The 20,125-nt window shown below is 49.4% G+C and overlaps 8 protein-coding genes across 8 annotated transcripts; 4 read left to right on the top strand and 4 right to left on the bottom strand.

The window, feature by feature from the left end:
* Positions 1-50: 50 nt before the first annotated feature.
* On the top strand, positions 51-1,663 carry FMAN_07470 (uncharacterized protein; the record flags this gene model as incomplete). Its single annotated transcript, XM_041831096.1, has 2 exons — positions 51-424; positions 475-1,663. 2 exons carry the CDS (start codon positions 51-53, stop codon positions 1,661-1,663), a joined length of 1,563 nt encoding a protein of 520 aa, XP_041681694.1.
* A 448-nt stretch (positions 1,664-2,111) lies between these two features.
* FMAN_07471 (putative Double Strand Break repair protein mus-11) lies at positions 2,112-3,775 on the bottom strand (the record flags this gene model as incomplete). The annotated part of the gene is made up of 2 exons (XM_041831098.1): positions 2,112-2,962; positions 3,013-3,775. The coding sequence occupies 2 exons, from the start codon at positions 3,773-3,775 to the stop codon at positions 2,112-2,114; spliced, it is 1,614 nt and encodes a 537-aa protein (XP_041681695.1).
* Positions 3,776-5,277: 1,502 nt separating this feature from the next.
* On the bottom strand, positions 5,278-6,284 carry FMAN_07472 (uncharacterized protein; the record flags this gene model as incomplete). The annotated part of the gene is made up of 2 exons (XM_041831099.1): positions 5,278-6,107; positions 6,206-6,284. 2 exons carry the CDS (start codon positions 6,282-6,284, stop codon positions 5,278-5,280), a joined length of 909 nt encoding a protein of 302 aa, XP_041681696.1.
* Positions 6,285-8,257: 1,973 nt separating this feature from the next.
* On the top strand, positions 8,258-9,526 carry FMAN_07473 (uncharacterized protein; the record flags this gene model as incomplete). The annotated part of the gene is made up of 1 exon (XM_041831100.1): positions 8,258-9,526. The coding sequence occupies one exon, from the start codon at positions 8,258-8,260 to the stop codon at positions 9,524-9,526; it is 1,269 nt and encodes a 422-aa protein (XP_041681697.1).
* A 207-nt stretch (positions 9,527-9,733) lies between these two features.
* FMAN_07474 (uncharacterized protein) lies at positions 9,734-10,579 on the top strand (the record flags this gene model as incomplete). The annotated part of the gene is made up of 3 exons (XM_041831101.1): positions 9,734-9,834; positions 9,884-9,904; positions 9,970-10,579. 3 exons carry the CDS (start codon positions 9,734-9,736, stop codon positions 10,577-10,579), a joined length of 732 nt encoding a protein of 243 aa, XP_041681698.1.
* Positions 10,580-10,767: 188 nt separating this feature from the next.
* Positions 10,768-12,747, bottom strand: FMAN_07475 (uncharacterized protein; the record flags this gene model as incomplete). The annotated part of the gene is made up of 1 exon (XM_041831102.1): positions 10,768-12,747. The coding sequence occupies one exon, from the start codon at positions 12,745-12,747 to the stop codon at positions 10,768-10,770; it is 1,980 nt and encodes a 659-aa protein (XP_041681699.1).
* A 2,450-nt stretch (positions 12,748-15,197) lies between these two features.
* On the bottom strand, positions 15,198-17,093 carry FMAN_07476 (uncharacterized protein; the record flags this gene model as incomplete). The annotated part of the gene is made up of 1 exon (XM_041831103.1): positions 15,198-17,093. The coding sequence occupies one exon, from the start codon at positions 17,091-17,093 to the stop codon at positions 15,198-15,200; it is 1,896 nt and encodes a 631-aa protein (XP_041681700.1).
* A 2,247-nt stretch (positions 17,094-19,340) lies between these two features.
* FMAN_07477 (putative protein ORM1) lies at positions 19,341-20,103 on the top strand (the record flags this gene model as incomplete). Its single annotated transcript, XM_041831104.1, has 3 exons — positions 19,341-19,494; positions 19,580-19,938; positions 20,056-20,103. 3 exons carry the CDS (start codon positions 19,341-19,343, stop codon positions 20,101-20,103), a joined length of 561 nt encoding a protein of 186 aa, XP_041681701.1.
* Between the last annotated feature and the right edge of the window lie 22 nt (positions 20,104-20,125).

A 20,125-nucleotide genomic window follows, 5' to 3' on the forward strand; every position in this document is an offset into this window, starting at 1 on the left:
AAAAGAAGCCCCAGCCATCACTCGCCGAGGGACTCGTCAACCGGCTTACCATGTCGGTATCAGCAGTTGCATCGCTGAGACCCCTCCGTCGGCGATGCTGGCAGCATCCAGCTTCCGGCCTGTTATCCGTCCAATTACGTTCACGAACAGCCACGGTCAACTTCTACACTGTTGTTGGTTTCCGGCCAGACCAGCGTCGATTCCAAACAAGCAATTCAAGTAATCGCCATGATGGAGATCTTGAAGCCAGAAAGAACCAGTTACCCAAGAAAAGTCAACCGACACCACCACAGATCACATTCCGCCAGTTTGCTGGCCGTGCTCTTGCTGCTGGCCTACGTAGTCTTGCAGTCGCCATGAGTCCAACCGGTATCAAGACAGCGTTCCGACAGAGCCCAGGCGCAACAACACTAGGAATCTTCATGTGAGTCCCAGAGCACACCCTTGGCTATTTCCTTGTGGTAACGATATCAGCCTCGGTGTGGTGTCAGTCATTGGCGCATACACCGTCTACCTCTACTTCAACTACTTCTACCACTACCAATTTACACGATACCCAAAACCCATCGCAAACTCTCTACGGCGAGCTCTATACTATACCAACATCAGTCCCGATTCCGAACTCGCTCTCAAGTACTATAAGCGCGCCATGGATCAATGCGCAGAGCATGGCCTGGATCCCTACTCTGACGAAGTTCTTGGTATTCGTATCCAGACTTCACACTGGCTGCAGAAGATCGGAAATTACAGCGGCTGCTTGCAGGTTCTTGAGGGCATCCTTGCCGATTGTAACAGGTGGATTCGGGTTATGGAGCACTCGGTCAAGGAAGGCAAAGTCAACGATGACGGCAGACTTGCCAAGCCTGCATCCGAGACGTCTGGGGCCTCTTCGACTCATGTCGCCAACGATGCCACTTCTCCCGATGAGCAAGAAGCGACTGAAGAGGACTTTGTCCCCGAAAGCTTATGGCATAAGAGGCAACGTCTTCTTACTAAGACTGTTGGGATTGCAATCAAACTTGGAGAGCTATACGCAGACGAACACGTTCTTGACCCTGATAGCTCTCAGAAGCACCTTATTTGGGCCGTTGAAACCGCTCTAAAAGAATTCCGTCGCCGCAAGGAGGAGGGTATCAAGCCCGGAGAGGGTGACTGGCTAAGTCCAGAGCAAATGGGTGGCGCTATGGAATCTTTGGGTCGTGACTACGAGCGCAAGAACCAGTTCCATCTCGCGATCCCTCTCTTCTTCCAAGCTCTTCGTCTTTGCGAAACGCCCTGCCACCGGCCCATCATTATGAACAACCTCGCAGCCAGTTTCGCCCAACATCCCATATTTGTTCCGCCTACCAGCGAGCCCTCCGAGATGATTAAGGAGCTGCATGACCCTGCAATGCCCACGACTCGAAAAGAGTGCTTAGAAGCTGCGCAGAACTGGGCCAAGAACGCTTATAAGCATGCAAAGGATGTTAGTGGCGACGAGCGTACAGAGGAATGCGACGAGGCTTGCGCTGTTGCTCTGTGTAACTGGGGCGATGTCGCAGCGATGTTGGGCAACAATGACTTGGCTCGCAAGAAGTACAAGCAGTGTATCGAAATGGCGGGCAAGCTTGGTTTTCCACATGCAGTGAAACAGGCTCAATCAGGACTTGCTAAGCTGATCTGAAAGCGAAAAGAACACACATGAAACACTTTCTCCACCCTGAATAGAGTATCTCGAATATTTTCGGGATGAAGCACATGTACATCAACTAGGCTTAGCCATGTAACAATAGGATGATAGATGAAACAACAATGCACCAATAATGATCAGAGACATCTGTCCCAGAAACTCCGCAGAGCAGCAGCTTCTATTGATTGCCATATCAATATCGAGGACATAACTAGACATTCATACTTGTCTACAACACACCAAGTCAGATCGTATTTTACAGACAGGAAATAGTACCTGACGTTCAACTCTACAGCCCAAGTTGCATTCCGATCATTATTTGATTCCTTAAAAAAAATATCCCAGACCCTAGCTCCTAACAAACACATCTCTTGGAAACGCCGTTACGCCTACCATCATGCCATTCGTTGCTTGCCTGAACCCAAACTTCGGCCTAAGAGGCCTACCCCGTCTTCTGTCGCTTTGCTTCCAACCCGCTTGCCACAGTTAGTGCTGTCCCTCCATTTCCGTTAGCAGGTAGGTCGGCTAGTGCAGTTCTACCATCCGCTGGAGGAGGCCGTTTCATTGCTGGGGGTCGATAGCTGCCCCTGTTTGCGAGTGGACTGCCTGGACCAGAAGGGGCGCCAATTCGACGAGTTTGATCGAGCGAAGGGTTTATGACATTTCCGCGTGCGCTCTGGGAGCTGGGCATGGAAGGTCGCACTGGGGTGAAGCTATTCGTGTTAGAGCGTGTAGCAGGTGCCACCGTTGCTTGACTATTAGTCGGAGCAACATGTTGGCCATTCTTTGCAACAGGTTTGGATGAATTATGGTCAATACCAGGGGTTTTGCGAATAGATGGACTTTCTGCCTTGGGGTTAAAAGCCTGCTGTCCCTGTGGCAAAGCAAGACGAGCATTACTCGAACCTTCAAGGGTAGATTCCGGTAGTTGATTCACGGCCTTTGCAGAGAAGAACCCTACGGTTTCGGGCATGTTTTGAGGTCCATTGGGTGGCGGACGAGGGTTGCCGACCTGGTTTGGAGTTGTTCGTCCTGAAGGTCCACCTTGTGGGCGATTGGAAAGTGCGGCTGCACCATTTGAGATGGCAGGGCGTTGCTGTCCGTGTATCGGAGTCTGCGGTGCTCGATTCGGAGGTCCAGTAGAATTCAACCTGCCAGTTTGTTGCTGAATTTGTTGGGCTGTTGTTCTGTTGGCGGGTTTCTCATTTGCGGATTGGCCCAAGATTGATGTTGAAAGCATTATTTCGTCCGGGTGGCCATCTTCTGGAACACAGAAGTCTGCCTCGTCGAGCTCTACAGATATTCAGCCTCGATTTCCTCAAATCCATCGGAGGACAAGATACCTCCAAGATAATCGTCAAATGACTCTGCAACAGGGAGTGGCGGCACCGGCTCTGTCTTGACCACAGGCACAGCGGGCGCCGCAGAAGTAGAGGCAGCGGCGGGTTCTTGTCTTACAACATCGCGCTTGATGAAGTCGGCGTGGCGGTGGAGATTGTCTTGATCGAACTTTTTGACGGGCTCAGCTTTCATTTTGGTGACTTGTTTCACGTAGTCTTTGTCGTATATGCAATTGCCCAAGACGTTGCCAAAGCTCCTCAAGGCGCGTTTCAGTCCGTCGGTAGTGCCCTCCTTCTTAGCCTTTTCAAAGGCCATTGCCTTTCCTTTTGCGTTCTCAATGGATCCGTATCCAATATCCTCATGGTAGGTGCCATCGCGTAGCGTAATTCGGACGATGACCGATAACCCGATACTGACGCGCTGTGTTTGAGGGTTCTCATCGGCGAAGTCAACTTGAATGTTTTGAATGGAGGACGACCATCCGTTAAAGCCAAATACTTCATTCGCTAATGTGATACACTTCTCAGCAGTTAGGTAATGGACTTTAGTACCACCAGGACCTGCACGAGCAGAAATATACTCAGGGCCAAGTTGTTTATCCAGTTTCGCTGAGATAGTTGCAATGTCCTTGGCAGCCCATTCTGCGACTCGTATGCGCGGCTCCTCGAAGGGATTCGTCACTGTAGTGTGCTGATCGCCTGGGCTGGGGAAACCGTCAGCGATAAGAACATTAAACGCGACACGTCTAGGGACATACGCAGGCATGGTGAAGGCTTGAACACAAACCAAAATTTATGTACACATGAAGAACTCGGAAATTGCCAGCAATGAGGATTCGTAGTAATAGAGCAAAATTGAGACAGTGTAGAGTCAAGGGCAAAATTTCGCCAGCAGTGCGGGCTTGATATTGATAAATGAGCAAGAGCGCGTTAACGATCAATCCAGGCAGTCGCGCCTCCACTTCAGTGTGACGGGAGAGCACGTGACACGCTTAGGCAAGGCCACTCGGGAGGCACCATCTTTGGTAAGGTAGTACGAAATTCCTGTTCTGGACAGCGGGAGTGCTGTAACCAGATTGTCAAGGGTCCACAATTGCCCCGCATGTCTCAAGGGGCCTTAAATCTAGGTACCTACCTACCTACCTTAAGTACTAAGGTATCTTCGTACCTCCATTACGGATTCGATATCTTGCCATCATGTAGGATAGAGGCCTTGAGTTCTCTCGCCTCCCAAAGACAAAAGTATCAAAGTAAATTTCGTATAGATATAAGAAGATTTGGTATAATTAGTGGCATTTGAATTAGACGGCTCATAATCTTGGCATCTTCAGTTTAGACCAGAGGCTTTCTTGCTCCCTCCCTAAGGTATGTGACACTTAGTATACTGTTATAGTACCAAAGTTGTCGACTTCAAGCTCGAGAACAGGATCTCGATGACAGGGAAAACATTTCAAAGAGGAATGCAATTCCTTGAAAGTAGAGAGCTATAAATACACGATGCTCAAGACGCAATTGGGATACAAACATCCATGATGGCTTACCTACTTTATAACGTGGCGTTCATCCTGGACCTTTTAGCTATAGATGTTTCTACTTGAAGATAACGTAAGTAGCTTGAATAACCTAGTTTCAACAAAAACTTTAATCTGATGAACGTTCATTCAATGCGTTGAGGTCACCTAGATGCGGCCATCAGTCTTTCCCTTTCGATTAGTGATATGGACTGAATAGAGCCAGATCGTTTGGATAACTCCATGGGATCTGAAAGACGGATACTGTTCACTCCACGATATGTCCTGGTCAGGGTGACATATTTGGCTGATAGAAAAAAGTACATGCAGGCATATCAACAGGCTACATCGACATACATCCAGTGGTGGTCATCACAGTAGTTAAATGAGGTTCGTGGAGAGCAGCCTGCAAGTTTTCTGCCAAGACTGTGAGGATAACAAACGAAATGTATCAAATTTCTACATACAGGCACATGCAGTCTGTCTGCGCTGTCGGGGTTGCTTGGGAAATCAGCCAAACCGCATAACAGTAATCCCTACTGGTTCATAAGTGAAGGAAAGGGATATAAAAGAAACGCACGCAAAACGCCAACCACCCTGCCATAAAATAAAGAAATGGGTGCCTCAAGTCTATGCCGCCAATGCTGCCAAATGAAAATCGTCGTGATGATTTGGTCGTAATATGTGCGAAGATGACTCGTCCGGTGCGCCGCGATATGCAATCATTCTCTTGGAAAGCCCCAGGTCACAACTGTCCCTACCAGGGCCCAACTCTAACGGGAGCTCCATAGGTTCCAGACATGAGCTGGTTGAGAATAGAATTAGGGTCAGAGGGCCCTCCAGCTCCTGGGTTTGCATTGGCGCCTATCCATCCAACACTCGTGGACATGGCGTTGATTGCTGAGGCAAGACGATCACCGGATTGTTCATTGTGTCGAGACAAAATTTGATCCCATCCTCCAGTATGCAAATTAAGACCACCAGCCCTCTTGCCAGCTTCGTTGATAACAAGCGCCCATGCCTTTGATATTTCTTCATATGCAGTTTCCTTATGGTGTCGGTATGTCTGCGGCTCCCAATTGGGAAGTCTATGAATAATGTTTGTGGCCTCGTCCAAGAATTCAAGTGATTTGGTAGGCTGGATTTCATTTGGTGGGAGAAATTGAGGGGTGAAATCAGATAGTGCGTCAATCAAAGCAACCAGCGGCTCTTTGATCCGATAGTAGGTGTATTCCGGGCTGGTTTCGCCGTATGGAATAGCATCCTTCAACTTCGCCTCGTAACCTTGCAAAACTTGCAGGGCAGACGGAACTGAAGGTCGAGGAGCTTGTGAGACAACCTCATGACCAATGTCGGGATGGGTTTCGCATATGCGCTCAAGAACGGTTCTTAGCTGAGAAGTATCGAGAGTCTCGAGAAGTCGTGGAAGTGCAAGAGGTCGACCGATGACTTCGTTGGATCGAACTTTTTTTGATGGTCGAGCTAGAGGCCGAGCAGAGATGGTAGGAGAACTCCTGGGTGACATAGTCTCATCACCATCCTCGTCGGCTTTGCGCTTTCGAGAGGCCATGCTGTGAAAGGGAGGCACTAAGTGTGTCAGTGGCGAAGAGCAGTTGGAAAGGTGGAAGAGTTGAGTGAGTTATCACATCTCGAATGGGGAATGATCGAGGCACGATAGCACTTACGGGATCGCTGAGGGGAGAGACGAGGGTTTTCGTGTTGATGAGGGAAGACAGGAGGCTGAGGCGAGAGCAGAACGTTCATATTGTCGCAAGTTCCAAAAGCATCCGATGGGACTCGGTAACGATCCTTGTTCAACAATCAATGAATGAACAAGTCACTCAAAGACAGTGCAAGCTGGATAAGCCAAAATTGGTGACGAATATGTTTGCCGACAAAGATGGTTTGTGTGTTGGCCGTTAAGACACCGGCGGTGGTCTCGTAGTGCTGGACGTCAAGAACCAAAGTTCCAAATTCTATCGCCAGTTGCGTGAATACAAATGGGTCGGGGAGTCAGCGTTAAGCACTGTGAATGTATGATAGAAGGGTTTGCTTGGCAGAATTGCTATACCGAGCGATACGATATGTCGAGCGAAATAAAGGATTCGTGGTGGAGGGTGAATGGCGTAGAAGAGGGTTTTAAGAAGGTGGAGGAGGATGAAGAGGTGGACAGGACTGGTGAAGTTGGGGTTGGTCAGGCTTTGAATGAGGGAGAGTTCCAAGGTTCCAGTGTTTTTGGTCCGTTGTCTGGGGCTAGTGAATTTTGCCTGGGCCTAGGTCGACGGGGGGTCACGAGGCATCTCATTCGCTCTGGCCACACCTGAGGCCCCCGTGGCAAGCCGCCCAGGCCTGGTAGCCACACGTGAACAGGGACCGGTTGAGGGGCATCTTCATGGTCCCCAGTATTAATTTAGCACCTTTTTGGGCTCAAGTGGCTGTTGGTCCGTTTCAATTTTCCTTCACCGCGCTGGCCGGGTCTACGATTCTCTGTCATGACTCTCGCAAATTTTCTTTAGGCATGAATTCAAGTATTTTCTTCACAGCTTACTGGTCAGAAGCGGTATAGAATTAGAAATCCGCCGGAGCTCTTTATGGCATACCCACCAATCAACACGACGGCAAAGTTAAGATTAACTAAGCCCGGGCCGTCTTGACGGGGCCGGAACGGGTCCTTTCCCTAATTCGGCCTCCGCCACCAGGCTTCGGCCAGCGACGGCCTCGGCGATGTACGTCGGGCCTGTATCTCTCAGGCCCCGGAACAACAAGTTACTACAGGTGCGAATATTCTCATCAATCACCTCTTTATCAACGGTCGATAGATTGGCATGATGGTCGGGCGATGGCTTGTGGTTGGGCCGCAGATAAATGATGATATAATTGTGGTGAAGTCACAGATGGCATAGTCCCTAAATACAGGGCCTTACCTGTGGTAAGCTCAGTTCCATGGATGATTCACTGAGAACTTTGCTTGATAAATTTTGCCATTGGGTGTTTGGGATGTTTCTGAGACAGCAAAATCCCTGTTACTCGGTACATTGAACGACAAGTGTCGTAAGGCGGTGAATGATATTGGATGATTACCACTTTGTTCGTCTTACCAAGATGCGACTGAGAGTAAAATCGTATATTTGACAACAGCCTCGATAATTTCCCTTCTACTTATGCTGTCATTACCAGTCAAGCTAGCAAACTACTAATGGATCCTCCGTAGTTGCATCAGCCTGAAAGATCGCTGCCTTCATACTTCCCAATAGTGTACAGGCACCAAATGCCACTGCGCCCATCCGCAAACATAAATACCCGAAATATTGTCAACCCACGGTGATATGGCTATTTATCTCGAAGCCAGTATCCGATTTCAGCACAGTTCGATAACTGCCCTTATATACCCTTCTCGTCGCTTTGTCAGAGGTTGAATGAGCTTACGGTAAGGTGTTTGGGGTTGGCATAACGCTCAAAGTGAATTCCCCGGTCAGTGCACCAAAATTTGGAATAAAGTCTTTCTCTTTGTTGAACAGTCTACAACGTTCTCCCTAATTCCAGGGGCTGGTTTTTTCAATGCGGCGGACAACGGACAACAACGCATATAATCGGTACTTGACTGGTCCACCATCGGAGGAATGGTCCGGCGCGGCGGACCCACATCTCCGATTTTCTTATCTCTTATCGCAATGGAAGAGGCAGAAAATTTCTAGCGACTTTATCCTTAACCTCGTCTATCAACCATCATCACCACAATGGCGACAAAGGAAAAGAAAGAGAAGAAACCGAAAACTCCTAGGTCGGAATTAAAGACCGAGAACCCCGAAAAGACTGCCACAATTGAGAGGGTCGAATCGACAGAAGCTGCGGAGATGGCAGAGTCTGAAGCCGACGTATCTTCTTCCAAGCGCAAGATCGAACTCGAAGAAATCGAAGTCGACGTAGACGCACCCGAGCCCCCGTCCAAGCGTGCAAAGCGTGCTCTCAAAAAGGGGAAGTCATTACCCTCGAAACAGGATAGCGATGACGAGAAAAAGGGCGATAAAGATGGCAAGGATAAGAAAGCCACTCGGTCAGAGCACAGTGTCTGGATCGGCAACTTGCCATTTCATGTCACGGCTACAGAGCTGCGCAAGTGGCTCGTCGATAACTCCGGAGGCGTCATCACTGAAGAGATGATCACTCGAGTCAAGCTACCAACCAACAAGGAACCTAGCCGGGATAAGAGCGTCAAACCAGCAAACAAGGGGTTTGCCTACGTCGATTTTACAGAAATCGGTCCTAAAGTCTCCGCTATCTCTCTGACCGAGAGTGACCTTGGTGGTCGAAAACTTCTCATTAAGGATGCGACATCGTTTGAGGGTCGGCCCAAAAAGGAGCCTGAGTCCACAGAAGAGAACGCCAATGAGGGAAAGACCAGCAAGGAGCAAAAGCAAGATGTCAATGCCAGTCGCAAGATTTTCGTGGGCAATATGAGCTTCAAAACAACTGAGGACGACCTATACAGAAACTTTGAGAAGTGCGGCGAGATCGAATGGGCCAAGGTTGCGACCTTCGAGGATACTGGAAAGTGCAAGGGCTTTGGTTGGGTCAAGTTCCAGGACCCCAATGCTGCTGCATGGGCCGTCAAAGGTTTCGTCAAAATTAAAGAGGCAGTCGACACAGAGGACGATTTCAAGGACGATGAGGAGAAGGACAAGTCGCAGCAGAAGCAGTTCAAAACACGCAAGTGGTGGGTAAACCGAATGCTGGGTCGCGAGCTTAAGGTGGAGTTGGCCGAGGATGACCAAGTACGGTACAAGAAGCGGTTCGGCAAGGATCGTAAGGCACTTCCCGACACGGACAGTAACCCACGAGGTCGACCTCCGCCGCGTAAGTATGATCAAAGGAATGGCGCAGTGCGGGAGAGTAATGATGTCCATGGGGAGGTTGCGAAGCCGCTCAAGGAAGCTGAGGATATATCTGTTGCGAGACTGACGGGCGCGGTTGTGAAGCATACGGGTACGAAGATGACCTTTGACTAAGTACAGCGATATACATTCCATGTTCCCGAGATACCCATTCATAGTTCCAATGGTTCCTTACATCCGATGTGAAAAGATGTATACATCCTGAGTGAGACTTATCCTTACGCGTGGGGACTCTTTCGACTTAGTCGTTCCGTTCCGTTATAGATCCGGAGGCTTGGTGCAATTTCCCCGCATTCATATTCCAGCGATCTCAGTCATTCAATGAGTGCCAAATACAAGAGACACAGTATTCATTCGCCTCCTATCGCATTCATTATGTACCAGTCTCAAATCACTTTCGTCATGGACACCATTTGTCCTTGGTATGATAACTTGTTGAAGAGAAGGACAATCATGGCTAACGCATCTCAGGACATACCTTGGAAAGAGGAGGTAACATCTCCCATCTTTATTGGGCTCACCTTGACTTTAATAACCATTTGAGGTTTTGACTACAGACTCGATGAGGCTCTGGCTCAGTTCCGCTCCTCGAATTCTTCATCCTCCATCTCCTTCAAGCTCCATTTCGCATCTTATCAGCCTAATGCCAACCGTCCTGAGACCATCCCGGACCGAGCTGCATATGCCCTACACAAGAAGCATAATGACAATCGAGAGGCTCAGAAAATCTTCGAAGAGCATATGCTCTCCCTTGCGCAACCACTGAAACTTCCCATAGCCTTTACGGGACCGACTGGTAACTCATTTCCTGGACATCGGGTCATCCAACAAGTTCAGGAGTCCCAGGGCGCTGAAGTAGCGAACAAGCTCGTGGACGCAGTGTTGAGGTTGTACTTTGCGGAAGGCAGGCATCCCGGTTCTGACGATACGTTGATCGAGGCATGTGTTGATGCTGGTATAGATGAGGGAATGGCAAAAAGCTTGGTGGAAGATAAGTCCAGAGGTGAAAGAGATACCAAAGAAAAGATCAGAAGTACAGGTATGGACATCGATGCCGTGCCAACTGTAGTCATTGAAGGGCGAAGGAGGGACTTGACGCTCACGGGCCTGAAAGAAGTCTCGGAGTATATCAAGGCCATGGAGACAATAAGGAAGGAAAGTTCATAGTTAAGCATGCTTATAATGAGAGGCAACGAAGGCATCTGTCAGAACATAATATTCGTATTCAGTGGAAAGAAATACTGATAGTAAATACATCAAGAAACGAAGGACATGGTATCGTTATTACAAGAGTGTTCCCACTATTTCCAGGAGCTCGCCATCATTTCATTCATGTTTCTCGTACTGCGTTCAGTTCATGAGCGACTGAACATCAGGGGTACTAATACACTCCGACTCTCCAGTGCTCTTCGATCCTCCATGACCATGCTGGGGCCAAATGCCGTACCAATATCCCGGCCTGCCAGAAAGCGACATGCGTTGGCTTCGCCGACTCGAGGTTTCTTGGTATGGCAGAACTCGCGGCTCAGCTTGGACAGGACAGCGGCCTTGGCCTTTTGCAAGGCGCTCACTCTCGCGACAGCATCTTCAGCTAGAAGACGGTGCGCCTCTTCCTGCTCTATGTTGCGCTGAACGGGAGAAATGCCTTCATCCGGGTCTCGGCGGGCATTCTTCCTTGCGGTTGGGTCATAAGTTGTGGGTTGGAGCAGCACAGGCTGGGGATCACTGATCAAGATGGGGGCGGTGATGTTGGGGACAGGAGTTGAGGGGCGGAGGATTGGTTCCTCCACAAAAGGTTGGAATCGAGGACGAGAGGTCTTGTGGCGGCGTGATAGGGAGTGTTGGGAGGACTTGGGTGAAGGAGACGGTGTTTCAGGGGCATCCTCAACACTGCTGCGATGCTTGCGTCTGCGGCGACGAGAGCGTTTCTTTCTAAGTTTTGTGCTGAATCCAGGATCTGATTCATATATAGGTACAGAAGACCCATCATTGGCCGTGATCTCTTCAGTAGGGTCATCAACGACTTCGTTTTCAATGTCACCGAAGGGGAAGCCACCGAGGTCCATGTCGAAGAGCTCACGACTAGCGGCAGTTACAGCAGCGCTTGGGCTAGGAAGATGTTCTGAGCTGGGGCTTGTGACAAGACTGTATTCTGATTGGGCAGCTATGCTGTTGCTTCGAGACCAGGAATCATCAGTGTCGATGGGCGCAAGGACATCGTCCCAGTTACCATTATCAGCAAGAACGACACTCTCGAAGTCGAATTCTTTGACTGTTGGGCGGTGTGAGTTGATCAAGTTGCTGAGCTGAGGGGCATTCATAACAGCGTTGCGAACTTGGAGGTATCGCAATTTTGGGAAGTAAATAGCCCCCTTTCCAGGAGTCTCAGGTAAGGGAGACATAGGAGATGTTACCTCGTGGAAAAGCTTCTTGGAGGCACGGGGCGGTGAGAAGAGGGGGTCAGAAGCTAGAGCAACTGGGCAAGGCCCTTTGCGGCCAAGCCATGTGAAGGCGAACTTCTCGAGGCTGGGGGCAAATGTGCGGACGTATTCGTCCAAGATCTTCAAATGATCACGACCTGGAGATGTTCCATAAAAGTCCCAAGCATCTACAGAGATGGAGAGCTTGTTGATTTGGCGCCAGCGTCTTCCAGCTGATGGGACTGTTCCAAAGCCGTTGACGTGACGAAGGTAGTTGAAAGCCGCAGGGTGCAGTTGAGAAAGAGACAGCTTGTGAAGCTTCTCTAGAGGTGCGCGCTCAAGGGAAATACGCAAGCTGATGAGAGCATAGTCGACAATGTCACGGCGATACCGCTCTCTAGGATCCTGGCCAGGACATCTGATAGTAAGATGGCGCATGTTGGTTAGATTGCGCATGGCGTTGATAAAGCTAGGGACATTGGTAGCGGCATGGAAGAGAGGAGGATATTGCTGCGTAAGGATGTCACCAAGCTCAGCGTTGGCGTACTTGGGCCGAGAGAGAACAGAACCCATGCTCGTGTGAGGAGTATACAGGAAGCATATCTCGTTACCAGAAACTGGATGAATGAGAGGAGGAAGGAAAGTGGCCTCGGAATGGGGGAAGTAGAAGGTAAGATGCTCAATATGATGACCGATACGAGCGAGAGCAGCCACTCGAGCTGACTTGGTAAATGTCGAGGCTGAGAAGGAGATGTGTAGGCGGGTGAAGATACGTTTAGTAAGGAGGTTGCAGCAAGCCGATGAGGATTGACGGATGTTGCAGAGATCATTGGATGAGAGGTGAGGAAGAAGAGAGTCCTTAATGTGGTCACTTCTCAAGACGGCGAGAAATAATTGTTCTGTTGAGGAAGCCATTGTAATCGCATGTCGCGGAGGGCTTTAGCCTCGTAGATCCGTTGCTTATATTTGATAACTGCTGGTGCTGTCAAGTGCCGGCGTAATCAATGTTGATGATGATCCAAAACGGTGTGATATCAATATTGTAGTCCAAGACGAGGTTGGATTTTTGTTGTATGTTGAGATGAGGTTTATTCAAACAACAACAGTCAATAAAGAAAGGAGCAGGTAGATAGATGAGAATAGTAGTCAATAACAATGGTCTGATAAGTCAACAATTTATAGAATGATACCAGGTTGATTTCTTAGTAAATCGAAAGGACAAAAGGATCGGGTCAGGCCATGAGCGCCGTGTCCGGGTGGTCAAGATATATCTGTCTCTGCCTCTGTCTGTCTCGCTGCGGTCCCCCAGATCAGCCTCGTTCTTTTTTGGCTTCAAAGGAAAAGAGAAAAATGGAAATTCCCCTTTCTCCGACTCCATTCTCTTGCTCTAGTGTCTCTGCGGGCTGCAGGTTCGTGCATTGGTCCTATCGCGAGATGGTCACCCTCTCCCAGCGACGACTGGCTGTCGGTGACTCAGAACTCGAATCACCCTGGTCGTGTCTAGATCGAGGTATCCATACTTGTTCGCGTTGGACTGGACGTTGTATGACTGACCGACAACGCGTTGCGATCGCTTCATGATTGGTTGGCTCCCCGTGGTTTGTTCTGCCGCTATCCTTGTTGCTGCAGATCTGCCGCGAGGGCACGATGGAATCCTACTTCGAGAGTACTTTGCTGGCCTCGAGATCAGCAACCACTGGCGAGACCAGCTGCAAACTCTTTCAATGTAGATGCTTCCTATTTTGAATCTTGCCACGTCCATCAGGTCCACTCCTACACCCTTCCACTCCTTCAATGTGTGATTAAATCTTCAGTTCAGGCCTCCTACATTTTGAACGCAAGTATCCTAGGAGTACATCCCATGCCTCGGGTGTTTATCGATAGCGCTTCTAGATTGTGGGGAATGGTCCCTCTGCCACGCTTTGGAAACATGCATATATCTTTCAACCAATCAATCGCGTGTCCAAGAACGCGATAGTCGCGTTGTTTCAACCATGCCTGTCGCGCTATGATTGGCTATTCTGACAACACTCAACTTCCTTCCATCGCCATGTAAGTCATCGGCGGCAGGTCAATATCTTGACTCTCAAGCAAAGCGGGACGGGACGTGGGAGTCAAGTCTGCTCTGTTCTGCGAGTTCCTGGACTGCAAGATCTCAATATGGAAACTGTCAGAGTCTAACTTCGCTCGATCTAGCATTTGAGTGTGAATCGTGTCATTACAGGATATCAACCATTCATCGCCGAAACTCGCATGTCTGCCCTAAACTCATCCAAGGACGAATCATGCAGGATCCCTCGCCGGCGAGACTTAAATGCGCAACACACATAAAATGCATACACCACATCGTTCTGCTAGCATGGCATCCATTCGTTGCCATACATCCCAGCCCATCACATCCTTGTTGGTACAACCTTGCTCTCAAAAAGATCCATTGAAAGCAAAGGTCGAGAAAGCCCCAACCCTAAAACATGCATCTCCATTAAGCTTCTTGGTCACTCCCCACCTATTCCTCGGCCCAGCCCTGTATGAACCTTGAACGAGTCCTCGAGATGACTACATCTTAACATGAGACTAGTGAATGACAGTCCTGTTCCGTCCAGACTCGTGGCAATAGATCGTTGCCTCCACTTGGGGCACTGTGAGTGATTATGCTTCGCGAATGTGATGCTGCATTGTCGCGACTTCTTATCACACAGACAATCGACGTTCTTTTCCTTGAGACGGACATCATTCATTTGGGCGCTATCCCTGACTAAGTATCTGAAGATACAGTTTTACTTCCGACGGTCTTTGGTAGTATAACCAGTTGGATGTTGTCTCAGATATGAGAAGAAGTGATTTATTCAATCACGCGCAAAACCTCTTGTTAAAAACGACTTGTGGTGTCTACAAATTACAGCCAGTAGCGGGCCCTACCTGTGCATGACCCTTGTCCATGTATGCATTGACAAGAGACGTGTGATTAAGCCTATGAATTCAAGAAATTCTCGACTCAAGTTACTATTTGAGTTTATTGGCATGTCTAAGCCCTCTTTCGTTCCATATGTTTATACAAAGCTTGAAAACTATTGGTATTCGTGGTTCACAGTTATTTCAGTCTCGTCGTTTCCCATTTTGTTTCAAAGAGAAACCGCCAATATGAGAACCAGGTGCTACTAATGAAGCACATGCTGGTGGGTATCATAATCGAAAAGCCCTTTCGCCAAGTCTGGACAGGTCCCCCCTGTGGGCGGGCAGCTCGGCTTTTGTGCGCCAACCAACTCGTAGGATGCCCTGCTCTGAAGGCATCACAACTCTCCATCATCTCTAGTTCGATTCCAACCAATGCATATGTGTTGGTGCTTCGTTCAGACCACAAGCAGTCATCTGCCCCTCCCTCTACCCCTGCCCCTTCCACGACCGCCACGACCTCCACGTCCACCTCCTCTAGGCTTGGACCCTTGTGGCCCGTTACTAGCATGCGACCTTCCGAGTCCCTGAGAGCCGTGGTGAGATGGCGGGGGGACATTCCTATAGTCTTGGGTAGGAGGCTTTCTAGGTAGCGATGAAAATTGCCCAGGCGGAGCACCAGGTGGAGGCGGGTGTCCAAAGGAACCTCGCATGGGCGGTAGTCCGGGAGGTGGTCCAGGAGGGAGAGGGGGGTGGACTGGCACGCCATTCTGTCTGTTGTTTCGTCCCGACCCTCCATTTTGCATGTTTGGCAACTGGATGTTACTGGCCATTCGAATTTGGCCTATCGCTGGCTTCTGAACGCGTTTGTGGCCTAGAAACTCCACTTCCGAGTCGTCGCTCTCTGAGTAGTGAATGTTCGTCGTTCGCGCAGCGTGACCGCGAATCTTGAGGTCGGGGGCTCTGGTGGTCCTGACATTTTGCTGCCCTCCCGCCTCCCCTTCGATCGGCACTGAGCCACAATCCGGGTCAATATATTGATCGCGGTTCTTCACAGACCATGTAGGATTAGAGACGGCATTGTGGCGCGCATTGCAGTCCGAAGAAAAGTGCCTATCACTACCGCACACAGCGCACGATGCAGGAATAAACGCAACTTTTCTGACTGTAGATACATCCGGGTAGAACGATCGCCACACCTGTGTGCACTGCTCCTCAAGGTGATTCATTGAGCTGCAAAAGACACATGCAAGGCCTTCTTCCTTGGTCAAAGCCAGCTTCTCAGTGCATTGCCCTGCTTGGTGGCCAAGTTGGCGGCATTTGTTGCATCGTTCCTTTCCAGGGCAACAGATTCTTGAGTGTTCCAAACTTCCACATGATGAGCAGATAAGGGATGGGCAGCTAGGTGCCAGATGTGCATTCAGCCCACAGAGAAGACACATCCGGGCAGGATCCATGGCCGACGGGAAGTATCTGCGCTGTTGTTCTAATGCATTATCACCGGTGGGAACATTCCGGTGAGTGTTAATCGGCGGTAAGCTCTGAGGATCTGAAACTTTGGATGTTGAGTTGCCATTTGCAGGTATCTTCATGCCTGATGCGTAGTCTTCTCTGCCATCTTCCCCAGTCCTCTCATTCTTGTTTAAGGTTGGCTCGTACTCAGCTTCGCTTTCGGAGCCATCCTCGTCCCTTTCGTCAATTTCTCCCTCGCTTACGCTAGAAGCGCGTGAGGTTTTACTTTTCTTGACAGGTTCCTGTCGGGGTTGCCTTGTCACCCAGCTGTCGAGAGTTGGCTGGTTAGGCCCACAGCCACCCAAAGAATGGAGATTTCCAATAAGAGCTTGAAGTTCGCCAGTGCTTTCAAGCTCCTTTGCAACTTGCTTTGCGTTCTTTCTCTTCTTGGGCTTCAAGCCAGCGTGGTGGTCAATATAGTACCCATAAGCAGAGTAAGTTAATGATGAGGTAATGGCATCACATTTTCCCGGATTTTGGGCATGGAATGCCTTGACCCAGTCCTTAAGCCTTTTAAGCCAGGAGCCGCCTTTCTTATCCATGAGGTTGGGTATTTTGAAGCTGGCACTACCTTGCTTGTAGTCAGGAATTTCGCCAGAATCTTCGGGTGCGGAGTCACCTGATGTGATTGACCGCGCTGAGGACTTGCCAACGGCTGTCGACCCCTCTGTAGGCTTCAGTCCTTTTACAGATTGCTCCTCGATTCTGGGGGCTTTGGCCGCACGCGCATGACTCCTCAAGCGCTTGGGCTCAGGAGTTGAATCATCCTCGAGAGGCCTTTTCTTGGCAGCTGCCGCTGCTTCGTCTCCACTGGACAAGTAAATGACCTCACCTGGGTCAAATTCTTCATCTGCCATGCCGCTGCGCAACAAAGTTCAGCGCGACACTTATGCGGTACCGGCAGTCCTTGTCGAAGCTGAGAGGCGTTCCAGCTTGAACGTAGTATCGGGTCTGAATCTGTGTGTTTCGGACCTTGGCGCATCCGACTTAACGTGAAACTCAACCTCAAGCAAATTTCTCAGGGCCACTTGGCTTGCTCGAAATTGTTCGTGACTATCCTGCTCAAAGAAACTTAATCAACACTGCTCGCCGATGAGCATGGGGAGCGCGCATAGGTAAATCCGTATTAAAAAAAAACCTAGCCATAAGGTGGCGCGATGATCGATCATACGCAGCCTCCCATTTGATGAAAGAAAGCTAGGGGCTTTCAACGAACGCAAGTATGAACGAACGTACCTCAGCGCGTCACGAGTGAGAAATCACTTCCGAAAGGGGTTTGCCAGCAATAAAAATTGCAATGTGCACGGCTTTTGCAACTTGTGATAGTATCGTTCGCGACTGAGACTTCAAGCGTCGCAAAGGCAAGGTGCGAAGAGGCTATTTGACGGTGTCAGGGAGATGTGAAATGAAAGCTGTGATGATATCGATAGGCCTACTATGTTAAGTTAGATCCTAGTTGGGAGAAAATTCCGCAGCCAGCCTATGGGAGATACAGGCCCACAGGCGAAAGATGCCTCACTCTCAAGTTCCGTGGCTATTTTTAAACTCCGAGGTTTATCCAAACCTCCAGGTTAGCCACTCGGCCATGACTAACCTTGGGTTATTAGTTGAATTATACAGTACCATGAACGCCTGGATGTTCTGAGAGACGTTCGATAACAGCCGATTTCCAAAGATGCACACACACCGATCGAGATATCGTGGGCCTTTGTCGGCTGTCTTACCCTCTGCTTCGTGGTCATACTTGTAGTTTCTTATGGCGCCGAGGACCATCAGTCGGTCAGAGTACATCCCATGCCAGCAACACGTTTTCTGCAACATTGAAATATCATTCCACAGGCCAGCCCCGGGTAATCAATAGTGATTCCTCTTCATCTCGGGTAAGACATATGCTATATATTCCACTGCAATCTCACTGGTGAATCTGATACCCATGGGGCTTTGCCAGATCTCGCTTATACTGCATCGTTTTACAGTTCACGAGAGAAAAAAAGGGATTTACTGGCAAACCTCGCAAATGATGTAACTGTAATACTAAATCACTGAGAAACAACACTCTTGATACCAGCTATTAACGTCCTATTGCTTTTTTCTTCTTCTTTTTCTTAAAGCACCTACAGTGCTCTGGACGAAATGTCATCACACGTCGTATTGACATGCAAATCCCCTGAAGAAAACCCGCGGGTTCCTAGGCCCGAACGTTTTATTGGAGGCCCTGAATAAAAAAAGCCCCGGACTAACCATGCTCCAGTGAACTACTGCTGCATGCTCACCCACTACGACCACTAATTTCAGCATCGGCTCCACTGTTCCGCCTAACCCGACCTACCCCTCGGGGACAAGAAAACAGCGAACCTTGCTGTAGGGTGTCAAAATAAAGCTGGCAAAAGTTATCCTAAGCCTAGGCTATATTACCTAAGTTCTTTTTATCATCTATGATAGAGGACCTATGTTTTCTTTCCTCCCCTAGCTACCCTGCGAAGTAGCCCCGTCCCTTATTCTGGTTGCATTGCGTGTCCCTTTCTCTTGCTGGCTGATAGGCTGTTGCTCCTTTCTATCTCATGAGAGTGGCTCCTCCTACCTTGTCCACCATCATACGGGGGACATTGAATATTCCGGTTCGGCGGCCCCTCTCATCTCGTCCAGTCCTTCCATATCCATTCCCTTGATCCAATAATTCTACTGTCTGCCATTGTCAACTGTTCTATTCTGCGCGTTACATCTTCTTACTTGGCTCTATTATCGTGTTTGGCCGACTACATCCGTTCTCGTTATCTCCAACATCAATCATACACAGCTGCTCTCTTTTGCCCTTGTATTGGCCTCCCATCTGCCTCCGAACGCCTTCGCCGTGACATCATTAGGGGGAGCATCTACAGTTACTCATCTCTGAACTCAAACCGATCAATCTTTTATCGACGACGCAAACTCTGGGTGTTTGCACCCGTACTGTTCTTCGCCGATTCCCCCCTCCCACTCGACTTCCGCTTTCTGCAAATTGACCCGTCAATACCGCCAAGCTGTCTTCCCCAATCTTACTCCAGCGCACCGTCTCCTACGACGCGGCGAACAAGCCTCCGCGCCGAGGCAGCATCTATCTCAACATGCCCGAACGAAACGCAACGGGAGGAGCTGGAGCCCGAAGGAGGAGATCTAGCAGTATCCTCCAAGTTTACCATGAGCCTCCCGAGACTCTCGAGCAGATCAGCGACCAAGCTTCCCTGCCTAACCTCAACGCCAACTGGACAAATGCTAAAGGTATGCCTGGCCCATTTTGCCGCGCATCTGTATCTTCACTTGCACAATAATCCCGAGAGCCATGCTAACGTGTAGTGCCCCTTAGGTGCCTGGACCATTCATTTCGTCCTGATCGTGTGCGCCAAAATCATATTTGACGCCATCCCTGGTGTTTCGCAGGAGACTTCATGGACGCTTGTCAACATGTCATACATGTTTGGTTCCTACATCATGTTCCACCATGTTCGTGGCGTTCCCTTCGATTTCAACAGTGGCGCTTTTGACAATCTCAACATGTGGGAGCAAATTGACAATGGCGCGCAGTACACGCCCACCAAGAAGTTTCTTCTTGGTGTTCCGATTGCACTGTTTCTCGTCAGCACCCATTATACGCATTACGACTTGACATACTTTACTATTAACTTATTGGCTGTCCTGGGAGTCGTCATCCCCAAGCTACCCTTCGTATGTTGCTATGCCACCCCCTCTATTTGTTTGCATCTCTGCGTCTATGACATGTGCTCTTCGTTTTGTTTACACAACATACTTTCTCGTTGGCGTCATATGCTAACACAAGCACAGAGCCACCGAATGCGATTTGGGTTGTTCTCAGGTCTACCAGAGGAATAGGAGACCGAATAGGGAGCAGAAA

Source organism: Fusarium mangiferae (assembly GCF_900044065.1).
Source record: "Fusarium mangiferae strain MRC7560 genome assembly, contig: FMAN_scaffold005, whole genome shotgun sequence".
Taxonomy (NCBI): Eukaryota; Fungi; Ascomycota; class Sordariomycetes; order Hypocreales; family Nectriaceae; genus Fusarium; species Fusarium mangiferae.